Source organism: Oncorhynchus mykiss, chromosome 16, assembly GCF_013265735.2.
Source record: "Oncorhynchus mykiss isolate Arlee chromosome 16, USDA_OmykA_1.1, whole genome shotgun sequence".
In the NCBI taxonomy this organism is placed as follows: domain Eukaryota; kingdom Metazoa; phylum Chordata; class Actinopteri; order Salmoniformes; family Salmonidae; genus Oncorhynchus; species Oncorhynchus mykiss.
Genome location: NC_048580.1, coordinates 40,936,874 through 40,964,491, shown reverse-complemented (window position 1 = coordinate 40,964,491; position 27,618 = coordinate 40,936,874). Strand labels below are relative to the sequence as shown.

The 27,618-nt window shown below is 43.2% G+C and overlaps 3 protein-coding genes across 7 annotated transcripts in view; all 3 read right to left on the bottom strand.

The window, feature by feature from the left end:
* Positions 1-9,630, bottom strand: part of LOC110491980 (extended synaptotagmin-1) — a 29,014-nt gene extending 19,384 nt beyond the window's left edge. For 2 of the 3 annotated variants that reach the window (XM_036946889.1, XM_036946890.1), the window contains exons 1-6: positions 5,966-6,932; positions 4,639-4,680; positions 1,068-1,202; positions 662-735; positions 467-539; positions 61-150 (exon numbers count right to left, since the gene is read on the bottom strand). In XM_036946889.1, coding sequence (XP_036802784.1) covers positions 61-150; positions 467-539; positions 662-735; positions 1,068-1,202; positions 4,639-4,680; positions 5,966-6,325 — 774 coding nt within the window. In that variant the 5' untranslated portion in view covers positions 6,326-6,932. Of the gene's footprint in view, positions 1-60; positions 151-466; positions 540-661; positions 736-1,067; positions 1,203-4,638; positions 4,681-5,965; positions 6,933-9,515 lie in introns of those variants that run through there. The other variant, XM_036946891.1, reaches the window with a different exon arrangement.
* A 1,861-nt stretch (positions 9,631-11,491) lies between these two features.
* Positions 11,492-17,755, bottom strand: LOC110491979. Of its 3 annotated transcripts, none has more exons than XM_036946886.1 (3): positions 17,636-17,755; positions 17,514-17,540; positions 11,492-15,300 (listed from the first exon to the last, which is right to left on the bottom strand). In XM_036946886.1, exon 3 carries the CDS (start codon positions 12,980-12,982, stop codon positions 11,627-11,629), a length of 1,356 nt encoding a protein of 451 aa, XP_036802781.1. In that variant the 5' UTR covers positions 12,983-15,300; positions 17,514-17,540; positions 17,636-17,755; the 3' UTR covers positions 11,492-11,626. The 3 variants fall into 3 exon arrangements, with proteins under 3 accessions (XP_036802781.1, XP_036802782.1, XP_036802783.1); XM_036946887.1 differs by having other exon boundaries at positions 17,655-17,725; XM_036946888.1 differs by lacking the exons at positions 17,514-17,540; positions 17,636-17,755 and adding an exon at positions 15,761-16,085.
* A 174-nt stretch (positions 17,756-17,929) lies between these two features.
* Positions 17,930-26,530, bottom strand: LOC110491978 (proliferation-associated protein 2G4). The gene is made up of 13 exons (XM_021565890.2): positions 26,262-26,530; positions 24,840-24,968; positions 24,475-24,580; positions 24,229-24,298; positions 23,874-23,966; positions 23,547-23,610; positions 23,321-23,399; positions 23,048-23,126; positions 22,797-22,930; positions 22,434-22,528; positions 21,699-21,826; positions 21,305-21,358; positions 17,930-19,752 (listed from the first exon to the last, which is right to left on the bottom strand). Exons 1-13 carry the CDS (start codon positions 26,347-26,349, stop codon positions 19,672-19,674), a joined length of 1,200 nt encoding a protein of 399 aa, XP_021421565.1. The 5' UTR covers positions 26,350-26,530; the 3' UTR covers positions 17,930-19,671.
* Positions 26,531-27,618: the final 1,088 nt, after the last annotated feature.

The following is a 27,618-nucleotide window of genomic DNA, read 5'->3' as shown; positions in this document are numbered from 1 at the left end:
AATGGATGTATGTGTGGACGGACGGGTGAAGGAATGAAGCGATTGGTAACAGAGACTCACAGGCCTGCGTATGAAGAACATGGTGACGGCTCCCACCAAAGGAACGTCTCCAATCAGGGGCTCCAGAATAACCCTCAACATTCCATGTAGCTACAGAGACGGGGGAGGGGGAGACGGGGGAGAGACGGGGAGGGAGGGGGAGAGACGGGGGAGGGGGAGACGGGGGAGGGGGAGGGAGGGGGAGAGACGGGGGAGGGGGAGATGGGAGGCGAAAAGGAGGAAAAGAGATAATGAGGGAAATAATTAGAGAGAGCGACAGAAACCGAAAGAGAGAGAATGATACAGGTTAGCTTTATATAGAAAGACTGCAAATTTGCGGAGGGGGGGGGGGGGGGGGGGGGGGGGGGACGTCTCATGTACTGCACTCCCACCAAATCCCCAGCAACACTGTTCCTTCTCTCTTTACCTGTACCCCTTTCACTCCTGCTTTGCAAAAGTATTTTTTGATCTCCACATTGATCTCCACATCACCCGCATAGCTGGAGAAAGGAGAGAGGGGAGGAGTCAGGGGGGAGAACAGGGAAATGATGTAAGTGTCAAGCTTCTGCTGCTGCTATAGACAATGGACGTGCTCTTCATCACAGGGGCGGCGGCTGCGTACCTAATGTACAGATCCAGTAAGACCTGCCGCTTGTCGTGCTCCGTGTGAGCCTTCACTCCCACAACCTTCAGGGCCTACGACAACAACAAAAAAACACACACATCATATTGTGTTATCATGAGCATAGAAAGTCCACAACATAGATTGTGTTTACTGCAAGATGCCGTGTATAAGGTAACCTCGTCTGCAGGCTATTGGGGAGGAAGTCTGGTGCTAATAAGAAGTGATTTGTTTGTGTGGAAGTGTTCTGGATGGTCATTAGTATCCGAATGAACCTGTCCATCTTCCTTTGTATAATGACAGGGTATACCAGAGCCACATATGTACATCTCTATAAATGACTTGGCTCTGGGGGCCTACTATACAGTAGTGACACTGTGTTATATGAAGGCCGGGGCTCTTGTACCTTGTCCCCTAGGTTGACTTTGGTGAAGCTGAGGGTCTGTAGGTGGGTGTTGGATGCACGTATGACTGGAGCAATGGTTTCGACCAGTAACTTCTCCAGATACTGGCCCACGAACGGCCACGCCTGCTGCAGAATCTACAGGAGAGAGAGAGAGAGAGAGAGAGAGAGAGAGAGAGAGAGAGAGAGAGAGAGAGAGAGAGAGAGAGAGAGAGAGAGAGAGAGAGAGAGAGAGAGAGAGAGAGAGAGAGAGAGAGAGAGAGAGAGAGAGAGAGAGAGAGAGAGAGAGAGAGAGAGAGAGAGAGAGAGAGAGAGAGAGAGAGAGAGAAGAGAGAGAGAGAGAGGTAGAGAGAGAGGTAGAGAGAGAGAGAGGAGATAGTGAGAGGGAGATAGTGAGAGGGTGGAAGGGGGATGTAGTCATGCTTCTCACTGTGTGTTTACAACCTAATAAATATACATGAGATCTTCCTTTGATCTTCCTTCCTCATCGATTGCCCACGCTTCAAGGACACCTTTGTCATTTTTCAAGGACTGCAGTGCTCGCAGGCGATTTCACTGAATGTTGAATTGTAAAATGTATCGAGAATAAACTATCTGCATTAGCTTGCTTGCCAAAGCTCATTAGGTCAACATATGCTATGCCATATCTCATTCATATTTACGTTGTAGAATCACATTTGAAGTCACAGATAGTAGGTTCCGTAACAACTGATTAACTCTACTGGCCAACCAAATGTCATGTCCATGACATGTCCTGTACATGTCCCTTGTAATTGACAGCATCTGCAAACGCAGAAAGAGGACCTGATAGTGAAAGATTTCACAACCTTAGAGCATGATGTCCCCTCCCCTGTATCACATCTCCACTTACACTACAGGAAACGACAACCACACATCTGGTCGAGAGGCTCTTCACATGACGGAAACACAAAAGCCGATGCCCTGCAGTCAAATGACCTAGTGACCTCATGGGTTGAAGTATATTCATATTTTTCATCATTTCATCATTAATAAACAAACAAAAAAATTTAAAAAAGGGTTTTTTATCTGACAAAAATGTGGTGTTTCTGTGTCAAACAGTAAAACAAATTCAGTCTTCTGTGATGTATATAAGGTGTAATATTGGGATGCAAACTCAAAATGCAATACATTTCCACTCAATATCTGACATGGTACAGGTGTCTTCTTTTCTTAAGCCCATCACCATGTGTGTGTGATGTGTGTACTTTTGTTTCAAAGTAGATGTGTTTAAGACTACCAAGAAACGCTGCGTGACCCTGATTTAGCCCACTGTTTGTGTCACACTGCTTTGCTTTTATCCTGGCCAGGTTGTAAATGACAACTTGTTCTCAACTAGCCTACCTGGTTAAATAAAAGGTCAAATAAAAAATAAAATAATCAACTATACATTTGATGGTTCACTTTTGTATGGTTCCACTGTGCAAGTCACCACTTGTTGGTCATATTGTTTAAATCATACTGCCATGCAGTTGTTTACACCGCGAATTCATGGAAAGATCCATCTGAGATCCAAAGCTTGGCGTCACTTTGAAAAGGTGCTAATTTCTGAATCAGTGTGTGAGAATTAAAACGGCAATCAGCATTGGAAACAATAACAAAGCTCCGACACCGCCCCTGTTTCGGTAAACAGCTGAGGGATGGGGCTGGAGAAATGTAACCACTCTCAAATCCATACACGTAGCTATGGATGCAAGGACCAGACCATCTATGAAATCAAATGTATGGTTTTAACCAGGTTTTCAGGCTATATAGTGTTTGTTTACATTTACAAGCTAATATTTTGGGTTCTGGTGGGGTACGACAGTTGAACTAAGGGGCATTTCGAAGTTATATTCTTCAACAATCAAAGGGTTGATTGATTCGATTTACAAGGCCCAAAAATTAATGTAGCAACTGCTGATTGGCCCTACAAGGCAGTGGCACTAATACTTCTCATCTCACTTGCCAAGCCATTCCCTTTGACGCTGACCTTCCCCCGGGCCCTGTCTGTTTGTCTGGGGCAGCGTCCCAAATGGCACCCTGCTCCCTACGGGTCCTGGTCAAAAGTGGTGCACTAAATAGGGAATAGGGTGCCGTTTGGGGCACAGCCATGATCTCAGTGATACGGTGTGTGCTCGCTCACTACTCCCGGAACCCAGCAAATGCAGTGAGCACTGAGCTACTCAATATGTTAAGAGTCTGTCAAGAGAGACTACGCGCTCAAAGACTATCCTCACCAACGAGGTATCGTGTGGTGAAAATCCTCCTCATTAATCCAGGATTTAAGCCAAGGGATTGTGAACTGTAACTGCACGTAAATGAATAAAATTCCTAACGAGGACATAATGACATTCTGGCCTGTGTCATCCTATCTGTTGTTTTAGAAATGGTCAAATTCTAATTAAATAACATTTCGGCTGTGCCATCCTATCTCCTGTCCTAAAGAAGTGCGATGGGGAATCAGGCCAGGGTCTGTAGTTGCAGCCTGTCAGGCAGAGAAAGAGGCTGGGAAGGAGGCCCCTACGCAGTCAGAGCACGTGGTGGGTGTCAGCCAGGCAGCTAGCCTGGAGCAGCCCTGGTTGTTGCTTGTGACCGATAAGCCGAGCAGATCACTCCCCTACAATACGTGCTTTGTCACAGAGACTTCATTACGTCTCCCAGTGAGAAGGGCAGCCTTGTTTATTGATAATCACATCACCATCATCCTCGCTGAAGCTGCTGCTGGCACTCAGCGGAGATGGAGATGGGAGGGAGGCTCGCTGCTGCAGAGGGTTTAGTGTGTGTGTGTGTGTGTGTGTGTGTGTGTGTGTGTGTGTGTTGTCAGGGGGAACCTTTACACTCCCCTCTGACTCTTACTAGAGGATGATAGGTACTAATGGAGGGAGTGCAGCGCTGCCAGAGGCAGAATGTAGACACACACCGCAACCCAGGGCAACGATGGACAGGCACAACAAAGCTCCTCCATCGCCACACCAGCACAACGGCTGTGTGTGTGTGTGTGTGTGTGTGTGTGTGTGTGTGTGTGTGTGTGTGTGTGTGTGTGTGTGTGTGTGTGTGTGTGTGTGTGTGTACATGTTTTCCTATATTATCACGACCAGAGTGTCCTGACGAGGTAAGAAAACAATACATATTTTTGAAAAGCCAGGACTTTTTTTCATGTCCTGAATTGTTAAAGTGATATTTTAGGCTTAAGGGTTAGGTTTAGGGTTTGGGATTAAAGTTAGGGTTAGGATTTGGGGTTAGGTTTAGGTTTAGCATTAGGGGTTTTGGGTTAAGGTTAGGGTTAGGTTAAGAGTTAGGGAAAATAGGATTTTGAATGGGAATACATTTTTACTACCTGAAAAGACCTGAAAAAAACTAGTGGTGTGTGTGTGTGTGTGTGTGTGTGTGTGTGTGTGTGTGTGTGTGTGTGTGTGTGTGTGTGTGTGTGTGTGTGTGTGTGTGTCTTGGGGTAAGGGTTTAGGGGTTAGGGAAAATAGGATTTTGAATGGGACTGAATTGTGTGTCCCCACAAGGTTAGCCCCCTCAAGACTGTGTGTATGTGTGTGTGTGTGTGTGTGTGTACACTACATACCTTGTTCATCCACTCAACTTTCTCCACGTCCGGAAAGTTGACCTGCAGAGAAAGAGAGAATGTGATTGGTTAGATTTTAACTTTGAACTGCCTTTAAACAATATAGCAGAAGAGTGTGACCTGGGTAGGAATGTGTGGAGCTCGTGAAATGGCTAAAGATTGACTTGAGACAGTAAAATCAAGATGTGTGTGTCTTTTTGGCCCATCGCCCATGTTGGAAAAGACAACGAACCACAGACCGACCCTAAACCTTTCCTCCAAAGCAAAACCACAGTCATAAGACCTTCACAAGATCACACTGATCATGATCAAGTGTGTATGCGCGTGTGTGTGTGTGTGAGAGAGAGTGATATCCTGTGATATCCTGTTGACACAAAGATTGTGGTATAGTGTGAGTGTCCTGTGGGAGGGGTTGTTAAAGAATGTTGAAATAGTCCCATGACTAAAGAAAGTTCTCTTTCCTGATATGGTCCAGCTAGTCTCCCCCTCCCCTTGACTGATGTCTCTGAGTCATCAAGCTTATGGCATCTAAAAGGAGAGCCGTAGCACAACCCTCAAGTTCTAGGGAACCTTGGAACTGAAACAGGAAGTGGGGGGTGCACACAGAAAAACGCCTAAAATTAGGGTGGCACGGCAAAACCTCAGAATGGAAACTCTCTCTTGTTGAAATGCTGAGACTCATCGTGCGAGTAACTCACAGTCACTACGAGGCTAACTGTGCCAAATGTAAATACGCTCATGCCTCTGTGGCCATCTTCGTTAGGCTAAATGTTTATTCTGAATTCCACCGTGACTGTGGCATTTTAGAGTTTGGACTCGTACCCCTGGCCCTGCACATTAAGAATGTCCAAATATAGCTATGGTTGGATGGACTACAGAATGAAGAAGGTGAGGTGGGGGTTGGTAGGAACAGAGTACAGTAGAAGCAGATAAAAAGGTATGAGAGAGAGAGAAAGAGACGGAGACAGAGAGAGAGACATGTTTGCTCATCAGTTATGTTTATAAACATGATCAAACTGTGTCAGACAGTTTCTGGATCATTTGTTTACAGATGTAGACATATTTTGACAGTGTAATCAACGGAGCCTTTGTTTTTTGGATTATGACGAGTTAATGTAAAGCATTTCTAAGTCATTCAGTATTATTCTAAATCAAATGGTGTATTTTATTCATTAAAATGAATGGAAATGTTATATTGCAGACTGTGGCTTTAAATGACCAGATTGCAGACTAGATAGTGGGCTGCAGATGTGTTCTGCAATCTGCAGTTGCAGAAGCAGGCTGAGCCTATAGAGAATACACAATACAATATAGGTTTGTCACTTACCCATGGGGGTAATTCCCGTTTACTCCTAAAAGCCCTTGCAGTGGCGTATGCTCTCTCGTTCTCCAATACGTACATGGCTGACCGCAGCCGCATCACTTTCTCGTTGCGACTGTGTGTCCATCCCATGTAGACCATCAGACCGAACAGAACTAAGGTGATACTAAACCCGAAGTATCCTGCCAGGTAAACTGGCAAAAGTGTAGCCAGGCATTTTCCAAAGGACCACAACACGGACACCGCATGTTGGCCGGGCGGTTTGGGTGGCTGCGTCTCTTCCGGCAAGGCGGAATCTGCAGCCCCCGAGCCTGTGGCCATGCTCGGCCCTGCATCCCTAGATGGCGTCGCAAAATCCTTCTCCATGGAACAGCTACCTATGCAGTTCAGCGTTCAGTGCCTTCTTGTTGGTGAATTACTAATTAAACGAAATCCGAAATTAGGTTAAGCCTGCAAACCATTGACAGTGGTTTACTCTATGGACACGAAATGTTCGTCTAAAATACCTCTTGAATCGGTAGCCTAAACAGCCAAAACCCTCTCTTCGTGTATGCACTGACAAGCAGACACGGACGGGCAAGTGGATTCTAATATTTGTTAGGCTTGAGAGGGCGTGTTTTCTAAGTGAAAGCCCTCCTCAAATCCAATAGAGTAAAAAGTCACCCTAAAATGTACTTGTTCCGAGAATAGTTGAAACGGACCGACTCCCCCGCACCAACCAGTCAATGAGTGACGTCTCCTACAAGAAAAAAGCTATTGCGCTGCTGCAGTTTTCACACACACAACAACAAAAAATCCGCATAGCTAGCTTTCCAACAGACTGAGAATCTATTTGCAGTAGCCTAAGCCTATGCATACGGTAGTAGGCTTATGAATAAATGTGATAGTAGGCTAAGACGACGTTCTTGATAAAGCAACCAACGACGGCAACCGCTCAAGCAAACCGTTATCTCTTGACGCCTGCCTGATATAATGTGCCTATTTACGCACTGGTGAGTGCACGTGTCCACACTTAGGGTTTTGGAGTCTAGTGTAGGCTGTTGAATGTTGTGTTTTTTTTATCGGCATGCTACCAGTTTGTTAGTAATTTAGTATCCCATTGTTAATAGTCCAACATGCATTTGTAAAGGGGAAACACGTATAGCCTATGCGTTTATGTTTTCTATTTTTCATTTTTATTTTTATTTTATTTTCAACCTCAAGACAGCCATCCCAAGCTAGAAAATGTCCTACAAAATAGGATACTCATTTTCAAAGCCAAGGAAGGCTATCCCTTGTTTACACACCACCACCATGTGACAGGTAAGTATCCTTGGCTGACATATATTGGAACAGGTATCCTGTAAATACAACACTGTGCCAGAGAGATCAGAGAAATCAAACCATTTTGCCTTCAGGGTATTTAACCTGTTTGTGTTTGTTCCAGCGTTTTTGAGGTTTTGGGTTGGACTTAGGCTAATTGAGGTTTTACTTTAAAAAAATTCAAGTAGGCCTAATTAAGTTTATAACAAAATGAAGGCCTACATTTTATACAGGCCTATCGTAGAAAAATGAATATAGCCTGCCGTTGGCAACAATACAATAATAGTCTACATGAATGGGCTATAAATGTACAATAACATGTTTTTTTCCCTACAGAATTATAATTTCTTTCGAAGAGACATATCCAGGCAAACTACTTCTACCCAGCTACTAATGTAGGCCTACTGGTTGTCACGGTTGCATGCTGTGATAGCTCCACTTAGTGTCACTGCAGAGCAGTCAGAGTATTTAGATAGAGCACAGTTTATAGGCCAGACATGAGTATCTAATAATACTGTATTTTGATTTCTCTCCTTACAGGCTTGAGGCACATCTCTAGGCTAGCCCACTATAGCCTGCTAAATACATCCTTTCACATGAATATAGCTACACGGCTGTCAAGCACCCATGGCCCATTAAATAAGGGGTTCCCGAGTGGCACAGCGATCTAAGGCACTGCATCTCAGTGCTAGAGGCGTCACTACAGACCCTGGTTCGATTCCAGGCTGTATCACAACCGGCCTTGATTGGGAGTCCCGAAGGACAGTGCACAATTGGCGCAGCGTTGTCCGAGTTAGGGTTTGGCCAGGGTAGGCCGTTATTGTAAATAAGAATGTGTTCTTAAATAAAACTGAGTTGGGTGGTAGGTTCCAAATGTACCGCGGCCCTTTAAAAAGGTCACTCGTGGCTTCAAGCCACACCTACCAAATGGAGCAAACGTATCCCCAAAACATTCAACATTCTTCAACAGACTTTGAGGTATATTTGCTCGGTTTGGTTGGCGTGGCTTGAAGCGATGAGTGATGTATTTAAAGGGCAGCGGCCATGCCGACAGCGTTCCCCGGTCCCTCCCTGTTTTTCAACTGGTCGTTCAGAACGGCACCATTTCCGTTTCATTGAACTTAACGCACTGTTTTTTTTTCATACTAAACACAGCTAAGGTCTCCCTTTCTGAATATGCATCCCAAATGGCACCCCATTCCCTATATAGTGCACTACTTTTGACTAGGGACCTATAGGTCCTGGTCAATAGTGCACTGTGAAGGGAACAGTGTACCATTTGGGATGAAACTCTCACCTCAGACTAAAAGCCTACCATTTCTAATGCAAATGCCAGTTGTGATTATTGTTATATGCGCATTTTCGTGGAACAGTTTCATTTCAGTCATAGGTTTTTAACAATGTTAATCTAAAAGTTTAAATTCAACTAAAGCATATGCCATATGGACACATTGATACACTGTGATCCATTGGCTGCTAAAGCACATGGGAATCAGAGATAGCCCATAGTTCAATGCCACAGTAGACTTATAACTTCCATTGTCAACTAAGTAAAATACATAAAGGCCTAAAGTCGAACAAAATAAAAACAGTAGAAAATATCCTGATGACAATTCAGGTTCTTTCAATCTCATTCATCTCTCCACTCAGCCTGTCTACCTCGCGTTCTCTCTGTCTTGACTTGGTGAAGAACAACGTTGTATCAATTTAGTATGTTGGCTTGTGCTCAGGCCATGTGCTCCCTCAACATTATCAGGACAGAGAAACCATGCACATGCTCATTAATCACATGGAGCACTCCAAACAAAAGACAATAAAACAAAAATTCGACAAAACTCCTAAATTATGGTAATGAAATAAACCACAACTTATGTCTCATGAACTCTGCAAACAAAGTTTCTACTCTGAGAAAAGTAAATGACTGTAATACATTCATTAGCAGAAATTGATCTAACCAAATGATGAGGATTAAAAGTACATTTACTCGGCCTACTGGTTGTATATGTAATGGGGAATTGATCAAAAAAAATCTACGGGCAAACAATTCACACGATGAAAAAAATTTATGTGCAAGAATTGACGCACATTCTGGAGAGCAGAGTTCATTGACGAGACTGGTATAGGGGTATCACATCTCCACATAACGAGAGTGGTATCCTACTAAATAAACTAGCTAGATCTACTCAGGGTTTTCTAACGCTAACCAGCTTCAGTTGGCTTCACATTCTATCTCACTGGCAGGCTTCTTACGTACTCGGGTTTCCATCACTTCTGAACTCGTCACGCTGCCAGCACGCCCACAAGCGAGCCACTGTTGGCGGCCGCACGCTGCAATATACCGCTTGTGGTAATGTGCGCGGCGCGATATTCTAGCGGAGCTATAGGAAAAAGTTCAGATTTGCTCTACTTCATGCAAATTGTACGCGGCCACCGCTTCCGTTAACCAATCCGGTGAGGAGCGGATGTTTGCTTGAAAATCTTCTGTTCATGAAACATAGATCCATCTGTCATTAGTTGCAGGCAAGAGCAACCTAAAAAGATGGTGGAAAGCCAATCAGCGCAGGGTCTGGTATTCCAGTTCTATATGATGTGGTTTTGCTAGAATACAGAGAGGAAATAATATGGCCAATGGCATTTGGAGGGATTGCAGAGATTACTTTGCTGTTAATGGTGGGTGAATTCGAGATTTGCACGTTTGCTCGTGCTCAGACCCTTTGACTTTTTCCACATTTTGTTAGTTACATTTTAGAATAAGGCTGTATTACATTGTTCCCCCTCATCAATTTACACACAATACCCCATAATGACAAAGCAAAAACAGGTTTTAAAAATGTTAGCAAATGTATAATAAAAAAATAAAAAAACAGAAATATCACATTTACAGAAGTTTTCAGACCCTTTACTCTGTACTTTGTTGAAGCACCTTTGGCAGCGATTACAGCCTCAGGTCTTCTTGCATAGGATGCTACAAGCTTGGTCACCTGTATTTGGGTAGTTTCTCCCATTCTTCTCTGCAGATCCTCTCGAGGTCTGTCAAGTTGGATGGGGAGTGTCGCTGCATAGCTATTTTCAGGTCTCTCCAGAGATGTTTGATCGATCGGGTTCAAGTCTGCGCTCTGGCTGAGCCACTCAAGGACATTCAGAGGCTTGTCCAAAAGCCACTCCTGCATTGTCTTGGCTGTGTGCTTAGGGTCGTTGCCCTGTTGGAAGGGGAACCTTCGCCCCCCGGTCGGCAGTCCTGATCGCTCTGGAGCAGGTTTTCATCAAGATTCTCTCTGTACTTTGCTCCTTTCAGCTTTCCCTCGATCCTGACTAGTCTCCCAGTCCCTGCCGCTGAAAAACATCCCCGTAGCATGATGCTGCCACCACCATGCTTCTCTGTAGGGATGGTGCCTGGTTTCCTCCAGACATGACACTTGGCATTCAAGATTTCAATATTGGTTTCATCAGACCAGAGAATCTTGTTTCTCATGGTCTGAGAGTCCTTTAGGTGCCTTTTGGCAAACTCCAAGTGGGCTGTCATGTGCCTTTTACTGAGGAGTGGCTGCCGTCTGGCCACTCTACCATAAAGGCCTGATTGGTGGAGTGCTGCGGAGAAGGTTGTCCTTCTGGAAGATTCTCCCATCTCCACAGAGGAACTCTGTAGCTCTGTCAGATTTACCATCAGGTTCTTGATCACCTCCCTGACCTAGGCCCTTCTCCCCCGATTGCTTAGTTTGGCTGGGCGGCCAGCTCTAGGAAGAGCCTAGGTGGTTTCAAACTTCTTCCATTTAAGAATGATGGAGGCCACTGTGTTCTTGGGTACCTTCAATGCTGCAGAAATGTTTGGTTACCCTTCCCCAGATCTGTTCCTCGTCACAATCCTGTCTCTGAGCTGTACAGACAATTCCTTCAACCCCATGGCTTGATTTTTGCTCTGACATGCACTGTCAACTGTAGGACTTCAAATAGACCGATGCTTGCCTTTCCAAATCATGTCCAATCAATTGAATTTACCACAGGTAGGCTCCAATGAAGTTGTAGAAACATCTCAAAGATGATCCATGCAAACAGGGTGCACCTGTACTCAATTTCGAGTCTCATAGCAAAGAGTGTTTATACTTACGTAAATAAGATATTTCTTTTTTTTAGTTATACATTTCTAAACATTATGGGGTATTGTGTGTAGATTGATGAGGAAAAAATGGCATTTAATCCATATTAGAATAAGGCTGTAACGTAACAAAATGTGGAAAAAGTCAAGTGGTCTGAGCACTTTCCGAATGCACTGTATGCTACCAATTGAATTATGGTATCTTAACATTATGATTCTCATATATTATAGTTTATGGCTCTTTCAGTATACCTGTGTCATGAGATTGATGATTATAGCTCACTTCCTATAAAATACATAGGCCTACATGTAAAATACATAGGCCTACATGTAAAATACATAGGTCTACATGTAAAATACATAGTTCTACATTTAAAATACATAGGTCTACATGTAAAATACATAGGTCTACATGTAAAATACATAGGTCTACATGTAAAATACATAGGTCTACATGTAAAATACATAGGTCTACACGTAAAATACATAGGTCTACATGTAAAATACATAGACCTACATGTAAAATACATAGGTCTACATGTAAAATACATAGGTCTACACGTAACATACATAGGTCTACATGTGAAATACATAGGCCTTAATGTAAAGTACATAGGCCTACATGTAAAATACATAGGCCTACACGTAACATACATAGGTCTACACGTAAAATACATAGGCCTTAATGTAAAGTACATAGGCCTACATGTAAAATACATAGGCCTACACGTAACATACATAGGTCTACACGTAACATACATAGGTCTACATGTAAAATACATAGGTCTACACGTAACATACATAGGTCTACATGTGAAATACATAGGCCTTAATGTAAAGTACATAGGTCTGCATGTAAAATACATAGGCCTACACGTAACATACATAGGTCTACATGTGAAATACATAGGCCTACACGTAACATACATAGGTCTACATGTGAAATACATAGGCCTACACGTAACATACATAGGTCTACATGTGAAATACATAGGCCTTAATGTAAAGTACATAGGCCTACATGTAAAATACATAGGCCTACACGTAACATACATAGGTCTACACGTAACATACATAGGTCTACATGTAAAATACATAGGTCTACACGTAAAATACATAGGCCTTAATGTAAAGTACATAGGCCTACATGTAAAATACATAGGTCTACATGTAAAATACATAGGTCTACATGTAAAATACATAGGTCTACATGTGAAATACATAGGCCTTAATGTAAAGTACATAGGCCTACATGTAAAATACATAGGTCTACATGTAAAATACATAGGTCTACATGTGAAATACATAGGCCTTAATGTAAAGTACATAGGCCTACATGTAAAATACATAGGTCTACATGTAAAATACATAGGTCTACATGTAAAATACATAGGTCTACATGTAAAATACATAGGTCTACACGTAAAATACATAGGTCTACACGTAAAATACATAGGCCTTAATGTAAAGTACATAGGCCTACATGTAAAATACATAGGTCTGCATGCACATGAATGGGTACTTTGGGTAAAGGAAATGGTGACTTTAACTTGCAAACATTGTTGTGCAAATCTCTCTTCGCCCACCATCAACACCAAAATCTCTGCAATCCTCCTCCTCCATGCCATTGACCTTCTGATTTTGTCTTGGCATTCTAAAATAATTCTCAGCAAATAAACAAGGTAGAATTACAACTCTCCCCACACCCCATTGTTTAAATTCTTTAAAAATTGAATTAACTGAAAAATTGTCAGCACCTTATTTTCATGTACAGTACTGTACCTAGAATACAAGGGTTGGTTTTGCAGTAAACAATTTATAGTTAGAAAAATAATATAGAAAATATGGCTTATGGTTACACTCATATACATTATCTACTGGTATAATTTTAAATGGAGAACATATACTGCAGCTAGCTCAACAATATGCAAATGATGTTTGAGTTTAACTATTCTCTGCTTCAGACATATAATGGCAAGGGGCACATTGATTGCACATCCCCATTAGGCCAATAATGCCATCATACCGTAGGCCTAAGGCTGAATTGGTGACGCATGACATTATAAGCAGCGAAACGGGTTCACTTTGGCTGATATCCTGAGACAAGAGAGATAACCGAAGCAGATCGGGGAGCTCACAACTAGACAAAAAGGTCATGTTCATTTGAGAAAGCAACACAGAAACACAAACAAATTAGAGACAGATCTCCTTCATACCTTTTATATTGCAGAATTGTGATCTGTGATAAAAAATGAACCCTGGTTCATCTTGAATGTTGAGGTTTAACAAAAACAAGTTTAAACACTTCAGTGAATCAACATATTTCAAAATGTACCAACAATCAAACTTGTTTGTAAATATTATACATCTTAGTAAGTCGGCTGTTAATACGAAAGCATAATTTGGGGTGAACAAGAATATCCATACCAAAGGTGGGCAAACTTGCTACACTCCCTCATCTACTGGGTGAGAAGACTTGTTTTCCAGACCAGACATAACACATCAACTTATTAAGTTTGATCAATTGAATCAGGTTAGTGCTGGGCTGGAACAAAAGCCTGCACACCCAGCAGAAGGATTGGCCTGTTGCAGTTGAAATACCTTTGTAACCTATCATTTGTGACGTTTAACTGTATTGTTGTAGACAACATTTGCTAACATAAGTACACATACAAGGATGTGCCAGCAGTCTCTTGGGACATTCACTGTGACCTCATCTGCAGACAGGCTTTCACAGCTCTCCATATCTGAGGACAGACATCAAAAGAAACAGGCGTAATTTTTATTCCAATTAGACAACCCTGACAATGATCTATGTCTTCACAGATTCTCTCCAGCACTAGAGAACACATGTAATGTGCTGGCCCCATGTTTAATGAGCTCAAATAAAAGATCACAGAAACACTCCATATCCACAAAAGTTTATTTCTCAAATTGTTCACATCCCTGTTAGTGAGCACCTGATCCTTTATGTCTCAAGTTGAGGGCGCATGCAATTGGGTTACTGACTGCAGGAATAGCCACCAGGGAATGTTTATTTTGTACCGTAACCCACCTCATTTTAGAGAATTTGTCAGCACATCCAAACGGCCTCAGCCTTAGATTATGCTAGCTTATATTTCACTTGGCTATAGTATGTAGTTTGTTAGCGGCACATTAGCTAAATATGTTTGAATACAGTCACGCCTATCGAAGCAGCCAACCTTTTGAAGCAGTCAAAAACGTAGCGTTATGCACAAGCATCCCCCATATTTGTAAGTCAGTGTTGCATTGCATTAATTTTCACATGCATTCTGTCATAAAACATTTAATCAGTCTTCCTCAAATGATGAGTCTTTGCAAGAGGGTAATCAGATTAGGCCTCCACTCAGTTCAATCACTCTGGGCGATTAGTTAGCGAGACCTGGAACAGGTTAGTTTAAGAGTTCATTGCCCTAAATTGACCAAGCTAAAAGGTGAGCCACTTCAGTATGACTGGTTATCCCGAGTTCAAAGTTACCTTGAACCTGCGTCGTAGGATACCCCTCAGGTTAGCGTTACAAATCTTTGCAACTGAACTTGATTGGGCATAATGAAAAATAATGGCCTCAACATTTTTAGACCCAGTTTCAGATCAATATTGAGTCGTTTTAATTTTAAATCAAAAACTTTGTGAAAATATCAAAAGCAATGGAGTAGGGAGGGTTTCGTAGAAGAGTAAAGAACACAGAATGTCCCCATATCAAATCTCCCAGGCAGGTGGTTGACCAACAATAGCACCATCTCTTCATAGCATCTCATTGGCCTGTGTCTTGTTCCAGACTTGGGACCAAGGACCTCCCAAGTGCTCGTGTTGTGTCCATGAGAAAGGTCACAGACATGGTTTTGTAAAGGGGGCAGTCTATTTTGACCTCTGCCTCATCTTTCGCCTCTTGCGCTTCAGCCTGCGCATACGCTTCTTTCTCCACTGAAAGAGAACAGAGGAAACAATGTTAGTGATACGGCAATACACAAGTGCCGAAAAAACACCTGTACTCGTAAATTCAGAAGCATGGTTGCATAGTCACACAGCAAATTGCTATCAATACAGTATTGCTACCACACAAACTGAAACTGAGTATGGTCAACATTCGCTCTAGTGTATTGGAGACATTGCAGTCATGCACACCCACCAATCAACTGAAAGGGCCCGTTTGACATTTGTAAGCATTGTACAATGCTTGGCTTCAGTAATGATAACAGAGCCATGCATTTAGAATAAATAAACTTCCCACTAAGCTAATTTCATCAACTTGATCAAAATTTGAATATATATACACACACATTTATATGGTTTGACAGCTAACATCAGTTAAGTTGCTAGCCACATTGGCTAAGTGGGACTAGAGATATTAACCTAGCAAGTGTTGATGCAGCAAAACACTAACCTCAAGTAGCTAATGTACAGTCGTGGCCAAAAGTTGAGAATGACATTAATTTCCAGTTTGCTGCTTGTGTCTTTAAATATTTTTGTCAAATGTTACTATGGAATACTGAAGTATAATTACAAGCATTTTATAAGTGTCAAAGGCTTTTGACAATTACATGACGTTGATGCTGAGTCAATATTTGCAGTGTTGACCCTCCTTTTTCAAGACCTCTGCAATCCGTCCTGGCATGCTGTCAATTAATTTCTGGGCCACATCCTGACTGATGGCAGCCCATTCTTGCATAATCAATGCTTGGAGTTTGTCAGAATTTGTGGGTTTTTGTTTGTCCAACCGCCTCTTGAGGATTGACCACAAGTTCTCAATGGGATTAAGGTCTGGGGAGTTTCCTGGCCATGGACCCAAAATATTGATGTTTTGTTCCCCGAGCCACTTAGTTATCACTTTTGCCTTATGGCAAGGTGCTCCATCATGCTGGAAAAGGCATTGGTTGTCACCAAACTGTTCCTGGATGGTTGGGAGAAGTTGCTCTCGGAGGATGTGTTGGTACCATTCTTTATTCATGGCTGTGTTCTTAGACAAAATTGTGAGTGAGCCCACTCCCTTGGCTGAGAAGCAACCCCACAAATGAATGGGCTCAGGATGCTTTATTGTTGGCATGACACAGGACTGATGGTAGCGCTCACCTTCTCTTCTCCGGACAAGCTTTTTTCCAGATGCCCCAAACAATTGGAAAGGGCACTCATCAGAGAAAATGACTTTACCCCAGTCCTCAGCAGTCCACTCTCTGTACCTTCTGCAGAATATCAGTCTGTCCCTGATGTTTTTCCTGGAGAGAAGTGGCTTCTTTGCTGCCCTTGACACCAGGCCATCCTCCAAAAGTCTTCGCCTCACTGTGCGTGCAGATGCACTCACACCTGCCTGCTGCCATTCCTGAGCAAGCGCTGTACTAGTGGTGCCCCGATCCTGCAGCTGAATCAACTTTAGGAGACGGTCCTGGCGCTTGCTGGATTTTCTTGGGCGCCCTGAAGCCTTCTTCACAACAATTGAACCGCTCTCCTTGAAGTTCTTGATGATCCGATAAATGGTTGACTCAGGTGCAATCTTCCTGGCAGCAATATCCTTGCCAGTGAAGCCCTTTTTGTGCAAAGCAATGATGACGGCACGTGTTTCCTTGCAAGTAACCATGGTTGACAGAGGAAGAACAGTGATTCGAAGCGCCACCCTCCCTTTGAAGCTTCCAGTCAGTTAGTCGTACTCAATCAGCATGAGAGTGATCTCCAGCCTTGTCCTCGTCAACACTCACACCTGTGTTAATGAGAGAATCAGTGACATGTCAGCTGGTCCTTGTGGCAGGGCTGAAATGCAGTGGAAATGTTTATTGGGGATTCAGTTCATTTGCATGGCAAAGAGGGACTTTGCAATTCATCTGATCACTCTTCATAACATTCTGGAGTATATTCAAATTGCCATCATACAAACTGAGACAGCATACTGAAAAAAGTAATTTGTGTCACTCAACTTTTGGCAACAACCATTTCAGTTGGCTCAGAAAGCCATGGCTAATTATTAAATTGAAGATAATTCAATGTGGCTTAGCAGGTAGTTTCCAAATTGTGTGCAGTTTGTTATTGTGTCTACAACTAGTTAGACGGCTGAACTAGCTAGTAAGTTAGGTATTCGCTGGCTAACTCTTAGCTAGCATTGCAACAAGCGGACTACAAATGAATTGTTTAGAGGGGAAATGACTCACCTTGGCCCTCATGCTGTGGAGGGGTGTCTGTAAGGAAAGGGGAGAGAAAGGTTGATTAGTCGGATGGCTTTTAGTTAGATAGGATTATTTTGGATTCGTATTTGACGCTAGACAACTCTTACAATTCAGTTCTCTGTGCACCTTTACAAGATGGCACCGTCTCCAAGAAAACGGTGACAGTTGTTCGATTGTTTATTTATAAACTGTGATTACGTCATCATTGTTGGACGCTCAATAATATATATGGCTTTGAACTGTGCTAAGACGAGTCTCAATCGACATTATTTTTGTATATAATTACAAAATGTCTCTTTTACGGAGGCATATATGTTATGCAGTGTAGAAAGCCATGTAATTACATTATTTTAGATGGGGGAGATTCATAAGACAATATTGAGACAAACAACACATCCACATATTTTGTTTTAAAGTTTATTTCAAACCATGAAGAAAACAACTCCCTCTTTCTAAATCCAAAAAAAAGAACGACCATGTACATTATTTTAACAGTTGTCAATACCTCTATTGCGTTACTGATCGAGGCATATATGGTTTCCACATCCAGTGCAGGGGTCAGCAGTCATAACTGTCGACTGTCGAGTTAGTTTATCAAGGAATGGCCATATTTCAAAAGGCTTATCTGATTATAGTGGGATGATCAATGGATCTTATTCACAGAATTAACGAGGCATTTACTTTTCAGTCAAGTACGCAAAATACGGACGCCGAGATGGGTTGTAATTCTGACATGACAATTTCAAAGGCCTTTCTAAATGCCTAATTGTAATTGCGAGGACGACCCCCTCTTACTTCCCAAATAAGGACTTAAGAATTACACCCACACACATGTACAATGCAAGAGATGATACATTTCTTTCACGAGAACAAACTTAGAAAGTCATCAACCTAGTAAAGAAACGTTTCCACAAGGATGGATCTCTCCCTCGAATAACCTATTCAGAATGAAACGCCCAACAAGAACTAGTGGTGCAGCAGTTGGTTAGTAAATCCTTTGATCAGTTGCCCCACCCAAACTCAATATTACGGCTTTGCTATTTAATGCCGGCGTTGTAATGGTTCTAGTCTAGATTATTCTAAAAAATAGCCTCTGAAACTGGGATTTATTTTACAATAGAAAGTATCAAGTATTAAACAGCTATGGAAACTGATGTAAACACTGATTAATATAGGTGGAATTCATTGAGCGCTGTGGCAGTGGTAGTACCAGTGAAGTATGAAATTAATTATGGCGTCCTACACAGAACAAATCATTTAATGGGAACACCTGAACCCTCCATTACTGGGTATAAGAATATCAAATGTCTGTATGTGCAGTGAGAGCAAGCCACTTATCCGACTCCCTGTTCTAAAAATCCATCGACTATATATCCACGGCAACGGACTTGACAGTTATGTCACAAACTGTAACTAGGGGTAATATAGCTAGGTATGCCGCTAGGAAGTTTGCTTAACCACTGTAAATAAGTTTGTGTGACAATGTAGACAGTTAACATTTGCGGTCATGACGGTTTATAACAGCGTTATGTAGACTAATGCCGGGTTTAAGTTATTACCCATTTAATTCCCTAATAGGACACACCGACATCCACTTCAGAGACATTACTTCTTGCTTATGACCTCAAACAAGGTTTTCCTTTACACAATTATCATTGGCACAATGCAGTGCAGTCATCTCAAACCCTCCACTGTCGTGCTTTGCCTTCATACATCATTATAGAATTACAGTTCAAGGCTCAATGACTGGATGGTATAAACGTGTCTCCCACAGAATCTACTCCGGAAAATGCCCTCGTTCTACTCAATATCCCTCTCTTTCAGCGTCATCGCACCGAACGTGTTTACTATTCTGGGGGAGAACCCTGCTGTCTCAAGGACATTGATATTGAAAAGGGATGTGACAGTTGGGTAGGGATGTGACAGGAAGTTGAATTTAGGCGTGAGCAACACCATCACCCGGTAGTCTGACATCGTTTACATTTGGAGGTTTTCATCACAGAAGGCTAGGCCACGCCACAAGGCAGGCATGTCAAGACAGGAGGGTAGGATGGAGGGATTATTGACGTCTGTTCTTTGGGTTGGTCAGTTGTCTGTCAGTATTCTTGGAGACGAAGACAGGGTTGGGGGGGGGTGGAAGGTTTTATTTCGCAGCTTCGGTCTCCTCGACCTTCGCTGGCGCTGGATGTCCTGGTGCCGTTTCAGTTTCCACGGTCTTTGAAGCCTTTTGACAAAAAATAAGTTGCTTGGAAATTGAGGCAAGACTCATAACATGTAGTTGTCACATTAACATGTATTTTTATTTAAAGCGTGAACTCCCATTAGGGTCTTTCCTAAGGGAGACCTGGATGAATTTACACTGCCTTCGGAAAGTATTCAGACCCCTTGACTTTCCCCCACATTCTGTTACGTTACAGCCTCATTCTAAAATGGATTAAATCAGCAATCTACACACAATACCCCACAATGACAAAGCGAAAACAGTTTAGACATTTTTGCAAATGTATTAAAAACACATGTAAATAATTTATTGAAGTATTCAAACCCTTTGCCATGAGACTCAAAATTGAGTCTCAACAATGGTTTCTATAACTTGATTGAAGTCCACCTGTGATAAATGAAATTGATTGGACATGATTTGGAAAGGCACACACACCTGTCTAAGGTCCCACAGTTGACAGTGCATGTCAGAGCAAAAAGCAAAGCCATGAGGTCGAAGGAATTGTCTGTAGAGCTCCGAGACAGGATTGTGTCGAGGCACCAATCTGGGGAAGGGTACCAAAAATGTTCTGTAGCAATGAAAGTCCCCAGGACCAGTGTGGGAGAAGGGCCTAGGTCAGGGAGATGACCAAGAACCCATTAGTCACTGACAGAGCTCCTCTGTGGAGATGGGAAAAACTTCCAGAAGGACAACCATCTCTGCAGCACTCCACCAAATCAGGCCTTTACGGAAGAGCGGCCAGACGGAAACCACTTGGAGTTTGCCAAAAGGCACCTAAAGACTCTCAGACCATGAGAAACAAGATTCTCTGGTCTGATGAAACCAAGATTGAACTCTTTGCCCGGATTGCCAAGTGTCACATCTGGGAGGAAACCTGGCACCATCCCTACGGTGAAGTGAGGTGGTGGCAGCATCATGCTGTGGGGATATTTTTCAGCAGCAGGGACTGGAAGACTAGTCAGGACCGAGGGAATGATGAACGGAGCAAAGTACAGAGAGAGATCCTTGATGAAAACCTGCTCCAGAGCGCTCAGGACCGCAGACTGGGGCGAAGGTTCACCTTCCAACAGGACAACGACCCTAAGCACACAGCTTCGGGACAAGTCTCTGAATGTCCTTGAATGGCTCAGCCAGAAACCAGACCTGAACCTGACCGAACATCTCTGGAGACCTGAAAATATCTGTGCAGCAACGCTCCCCATCCAACCTGACAAAGCTTGAGAGGATCTGCAGAGAAGAATGGGAGAAATTCCCCAAATACAGGTGTGCCAAGCTTGTAGTGTCATGCTCAAGAAGACTCAAGGCTGTAATTAGTGACAAAGGTGCTTCAACAAAGTACTGAGTAAAGGGTCTGAATACTTTTTTTTTTTTTTTTTTTTATTCTTTTTGCTTTGTCATTATGGGGTATTGTGTGTAGATTGAGGGGGAGAAAAAAACATTTTAGAATAAGGCTAACGTAACGTAACAAAATGTGTAAAAAGTCAAGGGGTCTGAATACTTTCCGAAGGCACGGTACATGTGTTTACATCACAGTACGGTGCACCGTGTAGCCTACCTTCTTTTTCTTTTTCTTCTGTGTCTTGCGGCTCGCTGAGCTTTGGAGCAAGGCCTAAAAAAAACAAAAATAGGTAGGTTTGTGAGAGAGAGAAAAAACAAGGCAACCATCTCAGCATAGTGAAAATACCAAGTCAGCTAACATGCCACATTAGATTAATTAGCCTCATTCTGCAAAAGCTGAGCGTAAACAAGAGGCTGATGTTGCTCAGCGTAAAATGACACTGGTTCAATTTTCAAGAACACGACCCCAGCTCACGCCCAAGAACACCTGAGAAAGTGGCCCGTGCTCTGTTTGTTGGCAGAAAGATGCTAAAAACCTACGGTCTTCATGAAGCCCCAGTGTGGCTCCCCAGAGCAGTAGGCCATCGGTCTACCGCAGTTGGTTGTTTTACCTTGAGCTCTGCGTCCTCTACCTCGTGTTCAGACTTGTACAGCTCCTGCTCATACAGCTCTGTGGTGATACGTAGGGGTCCGTTGGCCATCAGCAGCACGGTGAACTTGAACTGGGCCACAAACTCACCTAGACATAGACAGACGAAAGGAGTCAGTAAACATATGTACCAGCGCTCCAAGTCCAGGTCCAAGAGGCTTCTAAACAGCTTCTACCCCATAAGACTCCTGAACACCTAATCAAAATGGCTACAGACTATATGCATTGCCCCCCCCCCCCCTTTACACCGCCGCTACTGTTGTTATCATCTATGCAGTCACTTTAATAACTCTACATACGTGTACATATTACCTCAACTAACCGGTGCACCCCTGTATATAGTCTCGCTATTGTTATTTTACTGCTGCTCTTAAATTACTAGTTAATTTTATTTCTTATCCTTTTTAAAAAAAAAACTGCATTATTGGTTAGGGGCTTGTAAGTAAGCGTTTCACTGTAAGGTGAATGAATACCTGTTGTATTCGGCGCACGTGACTAAAAATGTGATTTGGACCATGTAACTATTTTTGTACTGTCGAGTTTAATAAGTGGCACGCTGCTTTGAACGAACGGATTACAAAGAATGACATTTTATTTGCGCGTCAATTCACCTTTGGCGATCCATCGCGGGATCACAAATTTCACACAAAAAAGTTCATTCATAGCCTCTGTGACTGGTTATGTCTTTTAAACTTGCCTTCTTTCTCGTGCAGAACGTTGAAGGGCTGCAGCAGTTCATGTTTGGCACACTCCACCACACCTAGCCTAGCCTTACCCTCATCCTCGAACGCCCTGAGGGGGGAAAAAAAAGAGAGAGGTAATATCAAAAAGGGACACAAAAACAATTATAATTTTGATTACAGAAAAGGGAAACAGTTGGAGGAAGCCCAATAGCCTAAATCCAATTGAATCAGTTGAGTTGAATGACAGCGGCAGGTTGTGGTCAATGTCTTAAATCAATTGATTTAAATCGTCTTAAGTCAATAGAAACTCATTTGCCCGACACGTTTCTCATTGAACCGGTTCTGACTAAAAGGACGCGGTGCGTCTCGTGTGTTACCTGAGAGTGAAAGGCATGGCGTCGAAGCGTCTCTCCACCTCGCTGAAGAAACTCCTGGACGTCTTCATCTTCAGGCCGTACTGCTTGTCTGGGTCCCTCTTGTAAATGGTGGTCCTCTGGCCTGCATCCTTTGCCTGGAGTAGAGTAGAAGACATGGGAAGTTAGAGCAATGAAAGGAGTTATTATTTTTTTTACAGCCCATTCAAAGTGACGACAGGAGTTGGACAGTAGTCATCCAATGCATCCCTCACCTTGCCTTCTCCGGTGCTGATGAGCACATCCACGGCGTACACCTCATGCACCTCGAACTCAGCCTTCTCGTGGTCCTTCCTACAGAGACAGAGAGCAACAAGGCCATTAACAATTCAACCTTATGTTCCCCCTAAGAGCAACTACTATTAGTAATTCACCGGGTGCTTCAGACACAACAAAGACATGAGAAACATAGCTTTGAGACATGCGTCGGACAAGTAATAGCAAACAAGCCAGGGATCTGGGACTAACAGATCGTGTCTCCAATTCACCTCTGCTGGTCCGTGGGGTTCTGAATGATGGTTTTCTCTCCGTCAATAACGTGCTGCTTCAACTGATGGGACAGCATGCCTGAGGAGAGAGTGTTACACTGGAATAAAAACACGGTATGTGATTTGGCAAGCTGCCTGTACAAGATGTGAGGGATTGAATGTACCGTGTATGAATATGGCAGTGAGGCGCCAACTAGGTTTAAATGGCAAGCGGGGACTCACTCACCCTCAATGGCTGAGCATTTGAATGACTTGGCGATCTTGTTCCAGGCCTCCGTGACCTGCGAGTTCTGAACGAGAGAGACAAGACACCCTAAAATGTTAGAAACGGCTATGAATCCACTGCTGGAAATACAGTACCGTCACAATGACACCGACTTGATTTGTTTGTTAAGCTTCTTTTTTTTGTGTCCCTGACTAGCCTGGTCCCAGATCTGTTTGTGCCAATTCAGCCAACTCAAACCATAGGAGATGGCGATAAAGCACAACCAGATCCGGGACCAGTCTAGTCCCCTGACTGTCCACTCAGTGAAGCGCTGACGCAGCACCTCACCTGGTTTCCAGGCTTGACCAGTCTGAGGGCGGCCTCGGCACACAGGTGTGCCGCTTTGATCACGTCAGCCTTACGCCCCGTCAACGGAGCATCCTGGTGGAGAGAAGGGGGAAAAACAGGACGTGAATGTGACGCAACGGAGCAGCTGATTACACAGGACGCAAGACAACCAACCATCTGTTATGCGGATGCCTCCGCCAATCCTCTTCCTAACGTTACGTGACTGTTGCACTACGCCTCTTAAAAAAAATAGTCTGATGTGCCGCGCGTCCGTCTCTGTTAATATCCGTACGCTGGCATTTTTGCCTGACATCTGCACTCTTACTAACGTCAACAAAGATTGAAGTACTACTACCTTGGTCACTCCCACCACAAAGCTGTGAGCCAGGTTGGAGATGAAGCCGTCCACGTGCACCCCCAGGTCACTGCACAGGCAACACAAGAGGAGGCACAGTGACTCAAGACCATCAGACTGGCCCGTGCGTTGACATGTGAAGGGGGTAGTCTCCCAACAGTTGAATAGGGCCAGCAATACAGAAAAGGGCACAGATACAGCCGTTAACAGTTCCATACAGTGTTCAATGCAATACAACGTTCCTACATTTTGACGAGGTCCCCGCCCTTCAGTACGATCTCAGGGTCACTCTTCAGCGGAGAGAAGTGGCACACACAGTTGTTGACAGACACGCTGGTTGGGAAAGCGATGCCTGAGGGAGGCAATAAAGTACAGACATTTAATCACATTGACTAATGTCAGCAAGTCATTTTCCATGCACTGTCTACACAAGAGAATATCAAGTGTTTTCCTTGATTCCTTGTCTCCTCTCTCCTCACTTCCCTCTGGCGTTTTGAGGAGGCAAGGAGAACTACAAAACTACAAACTACAAAACTCTAGAAAAGCTACTTGACTTCACTCAGTCATGACAACGCAAATTATTTAAATAACCAATGAGATGAGGCCCATACCTTTTTTCAGGTCCTTCTCCTTCCTGAAGACCTTTCCAGTTTCAGCCATGATGAAGGCATCTCCCTTCGCACAGAGGCTGACAACTGTCTCACCAGCCTTGGCTGCCTCCACCACAGCCTTCAGGGCCTCTGGATAGGAAAGGACACGAGGACCGAACAGAGGTTAAGTAAGTAAGCTTCAAGTATTTAGTATTAGGATCAGGGAAGATGACTGATGGAGACCTTGATAAGGCAAGGCCGTGGATATTCACACTTTTAAATCTGCTTGTCGAATAGCATTTCACAGTTATTCTGTTAGTAGTCTACACCGGTTGTTACGAAGCATTCCATGAGGAAAATAGATGATTATTGTCATTGAGGCAAAGTACATGAAGATCCCTTCCCAGGAGCATTATGAGGGATCATCAGGATTTACATAAATTCCAAGGAACACACTTCCAGGTCTTCAATGTTGATGCACGGGGAGTATATCATAGCTATAGGTGGGTGCACAGGGAGTAACGTTATTGCATAGCTGCTAGCTATAGTTGTGTTACGTGTTGCAGGTCTGAGGCAATGCATTGCCACTGAACTGACAGATGCTGAAGGTAATAGTGCTGACATATAACCGGTGTGAAATGGGTAGCTTAGTTAGCGTTGCGCGATGACGTCACTCGCTCTGAGAACCTTGAAGTCCTTTCTGTTGCTCTGAAAGGGCCGCCGCTTTTGTGGCGCGATAGGTAACGATGCTTCATGGGTAACTTTTAGATTGTGTGCAGAGGGTCCCTAGTTCAAGCCCGGGTTGGGGGACGGACGCAAGACTGTTACATATACAATGAGAGCCCATAGGTTTATTAAGAGAACGATTCACTTGCCGCAGGTGACAGTTCAGGATGATTGACAGCATGCAAGAGATGATAGCTGGGGAAAAAACGAGCTCTTTGCGTTTAACAGCTGTGCTTCCTAGCTAGCTAGTTGAAATAACTCTGGCAATTAACTGACTAAACTTTGCAATTAGTAACTAGGTAGATGTAACGGGATCATAACTTATTCAGAAGGCAGTTTTTTCGACCAGTTAGTTTTTACCAGCAGTGACAACTTCCCAGGCAGTGCATTGAATCTTAGCTAGTTAGCTCACTAGCAGCATGTCAGTTAGCCACCATCATTTAGCCACTTTAGCTAACTAGCGGTTACATAAGTGCACGTATAGACTAACTTTAGTATTAGCTAGCAATAACATGCTAACTCGTGGCTACGATTTCCCTACGACACGGGCAAAATGATAGCCCTGACGAGTCATTTATTTATCGCTAGCTAGCGACACAGCACATGGCTGCATTGTGATAATGAATATGCTAGCTAGTCAACTCTGCTACAACCAGTGCACCTCGGTCACGTTTAAACTCGATCGTCTACTAAATCAACATCTTCATATTCGCTTACGGTTGGCAATCTCGGCGCCCATTTTGTACTTGGTGACGACCAAATCATCGGCGATGGTCTGCTCTTGTGGATCGTCGTCTCCGGACATATTTTCGGTCTCTCTTTTCTCACTCAAAGTAACTTTTTTTTTTCCCCCCGCGGGTTTCAGCTACAGACTCGACCACGCTGCCTGGTCTGCTCTCTCCTCCGCAGTTGTAGCCCAGGCCCAAAACGCCTGAGACCCCTCCTACTAGCGGACAACGTCCCACGCAATGCGTGTACGCTGAGCACCGAATTGAATACAAAAAAAAGATCAGAACATGTAGGCCTTATTCAGTAGTCATTCGAGTTTGGCCTGGTGGTACCATTCTTCAGTGTTATATGATCTGCATTTCTGCATGATGACTAATCGAAAATAGTGTATGCACATCTCGACTTGCTTTTCTCTCTCTCTGTCAATGTTCAATTCAATTGGAGGGCTTTATTGGCATGATCAACGTGTGCTTACATTGCCAAAGCAAGTGAAACAGATCATTAACAAAAGTGAAATCAACAATTTAAAAAAATGTACAAGTAAACATTACTCTCACAAAAGTTCAAAATGTCATAGTATGTTTATAAACAGTGTTGTAATGATGTGCAAGTAGTTAAAGTACAAAAGGGGAAATAAATAAACATAAATATAAGTTGTATTTACAATGGTATTTGTTCTTTACTGGTTGCCCTTTTCTTGTGGCAACAGGTCACATATCTTGCTGCTGTGATGCACACTGGTATTTCACCCAATAGATATGGGAGTTTATCAAAATTGGATTTGTTTACGGATTCTTTGTGGGTCTGTGTAATCTGAGGGAAATATGTGTATCTAATATGGTCATACATTTGGCAGGAGGTTAGGAAGTGCACAGTGGCCAGGTGTACTCTGCCACTGTGTACTCTGTGTGTCAAGTAATTATTACGATTTGGTTGGGTCTAATTGTGTTGCTGTCCTGGGGCTCTGTGGGGTCTGTTTGTGTTTGTGAACAGAGCCCCAGGACCAGCTAGCATAGGGGGCTCTTCTCCAGGTACATTTTCTATAGGTGATGGATTTGTTATGGAAGGTTTGCAAATCACTTTAGGTGGCTTTAGAATTGAATGTCTCTTTTCTAGATTTTGATAATTAGCGGGTATCGGCCTAATTCTGCTCTGCATACATTATTTGGTGTTTTACGTTGTACACAGAGGATATTTTTGCATGCAGAGTCACAATTTGGTGTTTGTTCCATTTTGTGAATTCTTGGTTGGTGAGCGGACCCCAGACCTCACAACCATAAAAGGCAATGGGTTCTATAACTGATTCAAGTATTTTTTTTGCCAGATTCTAATTGGGAGGTTGAGT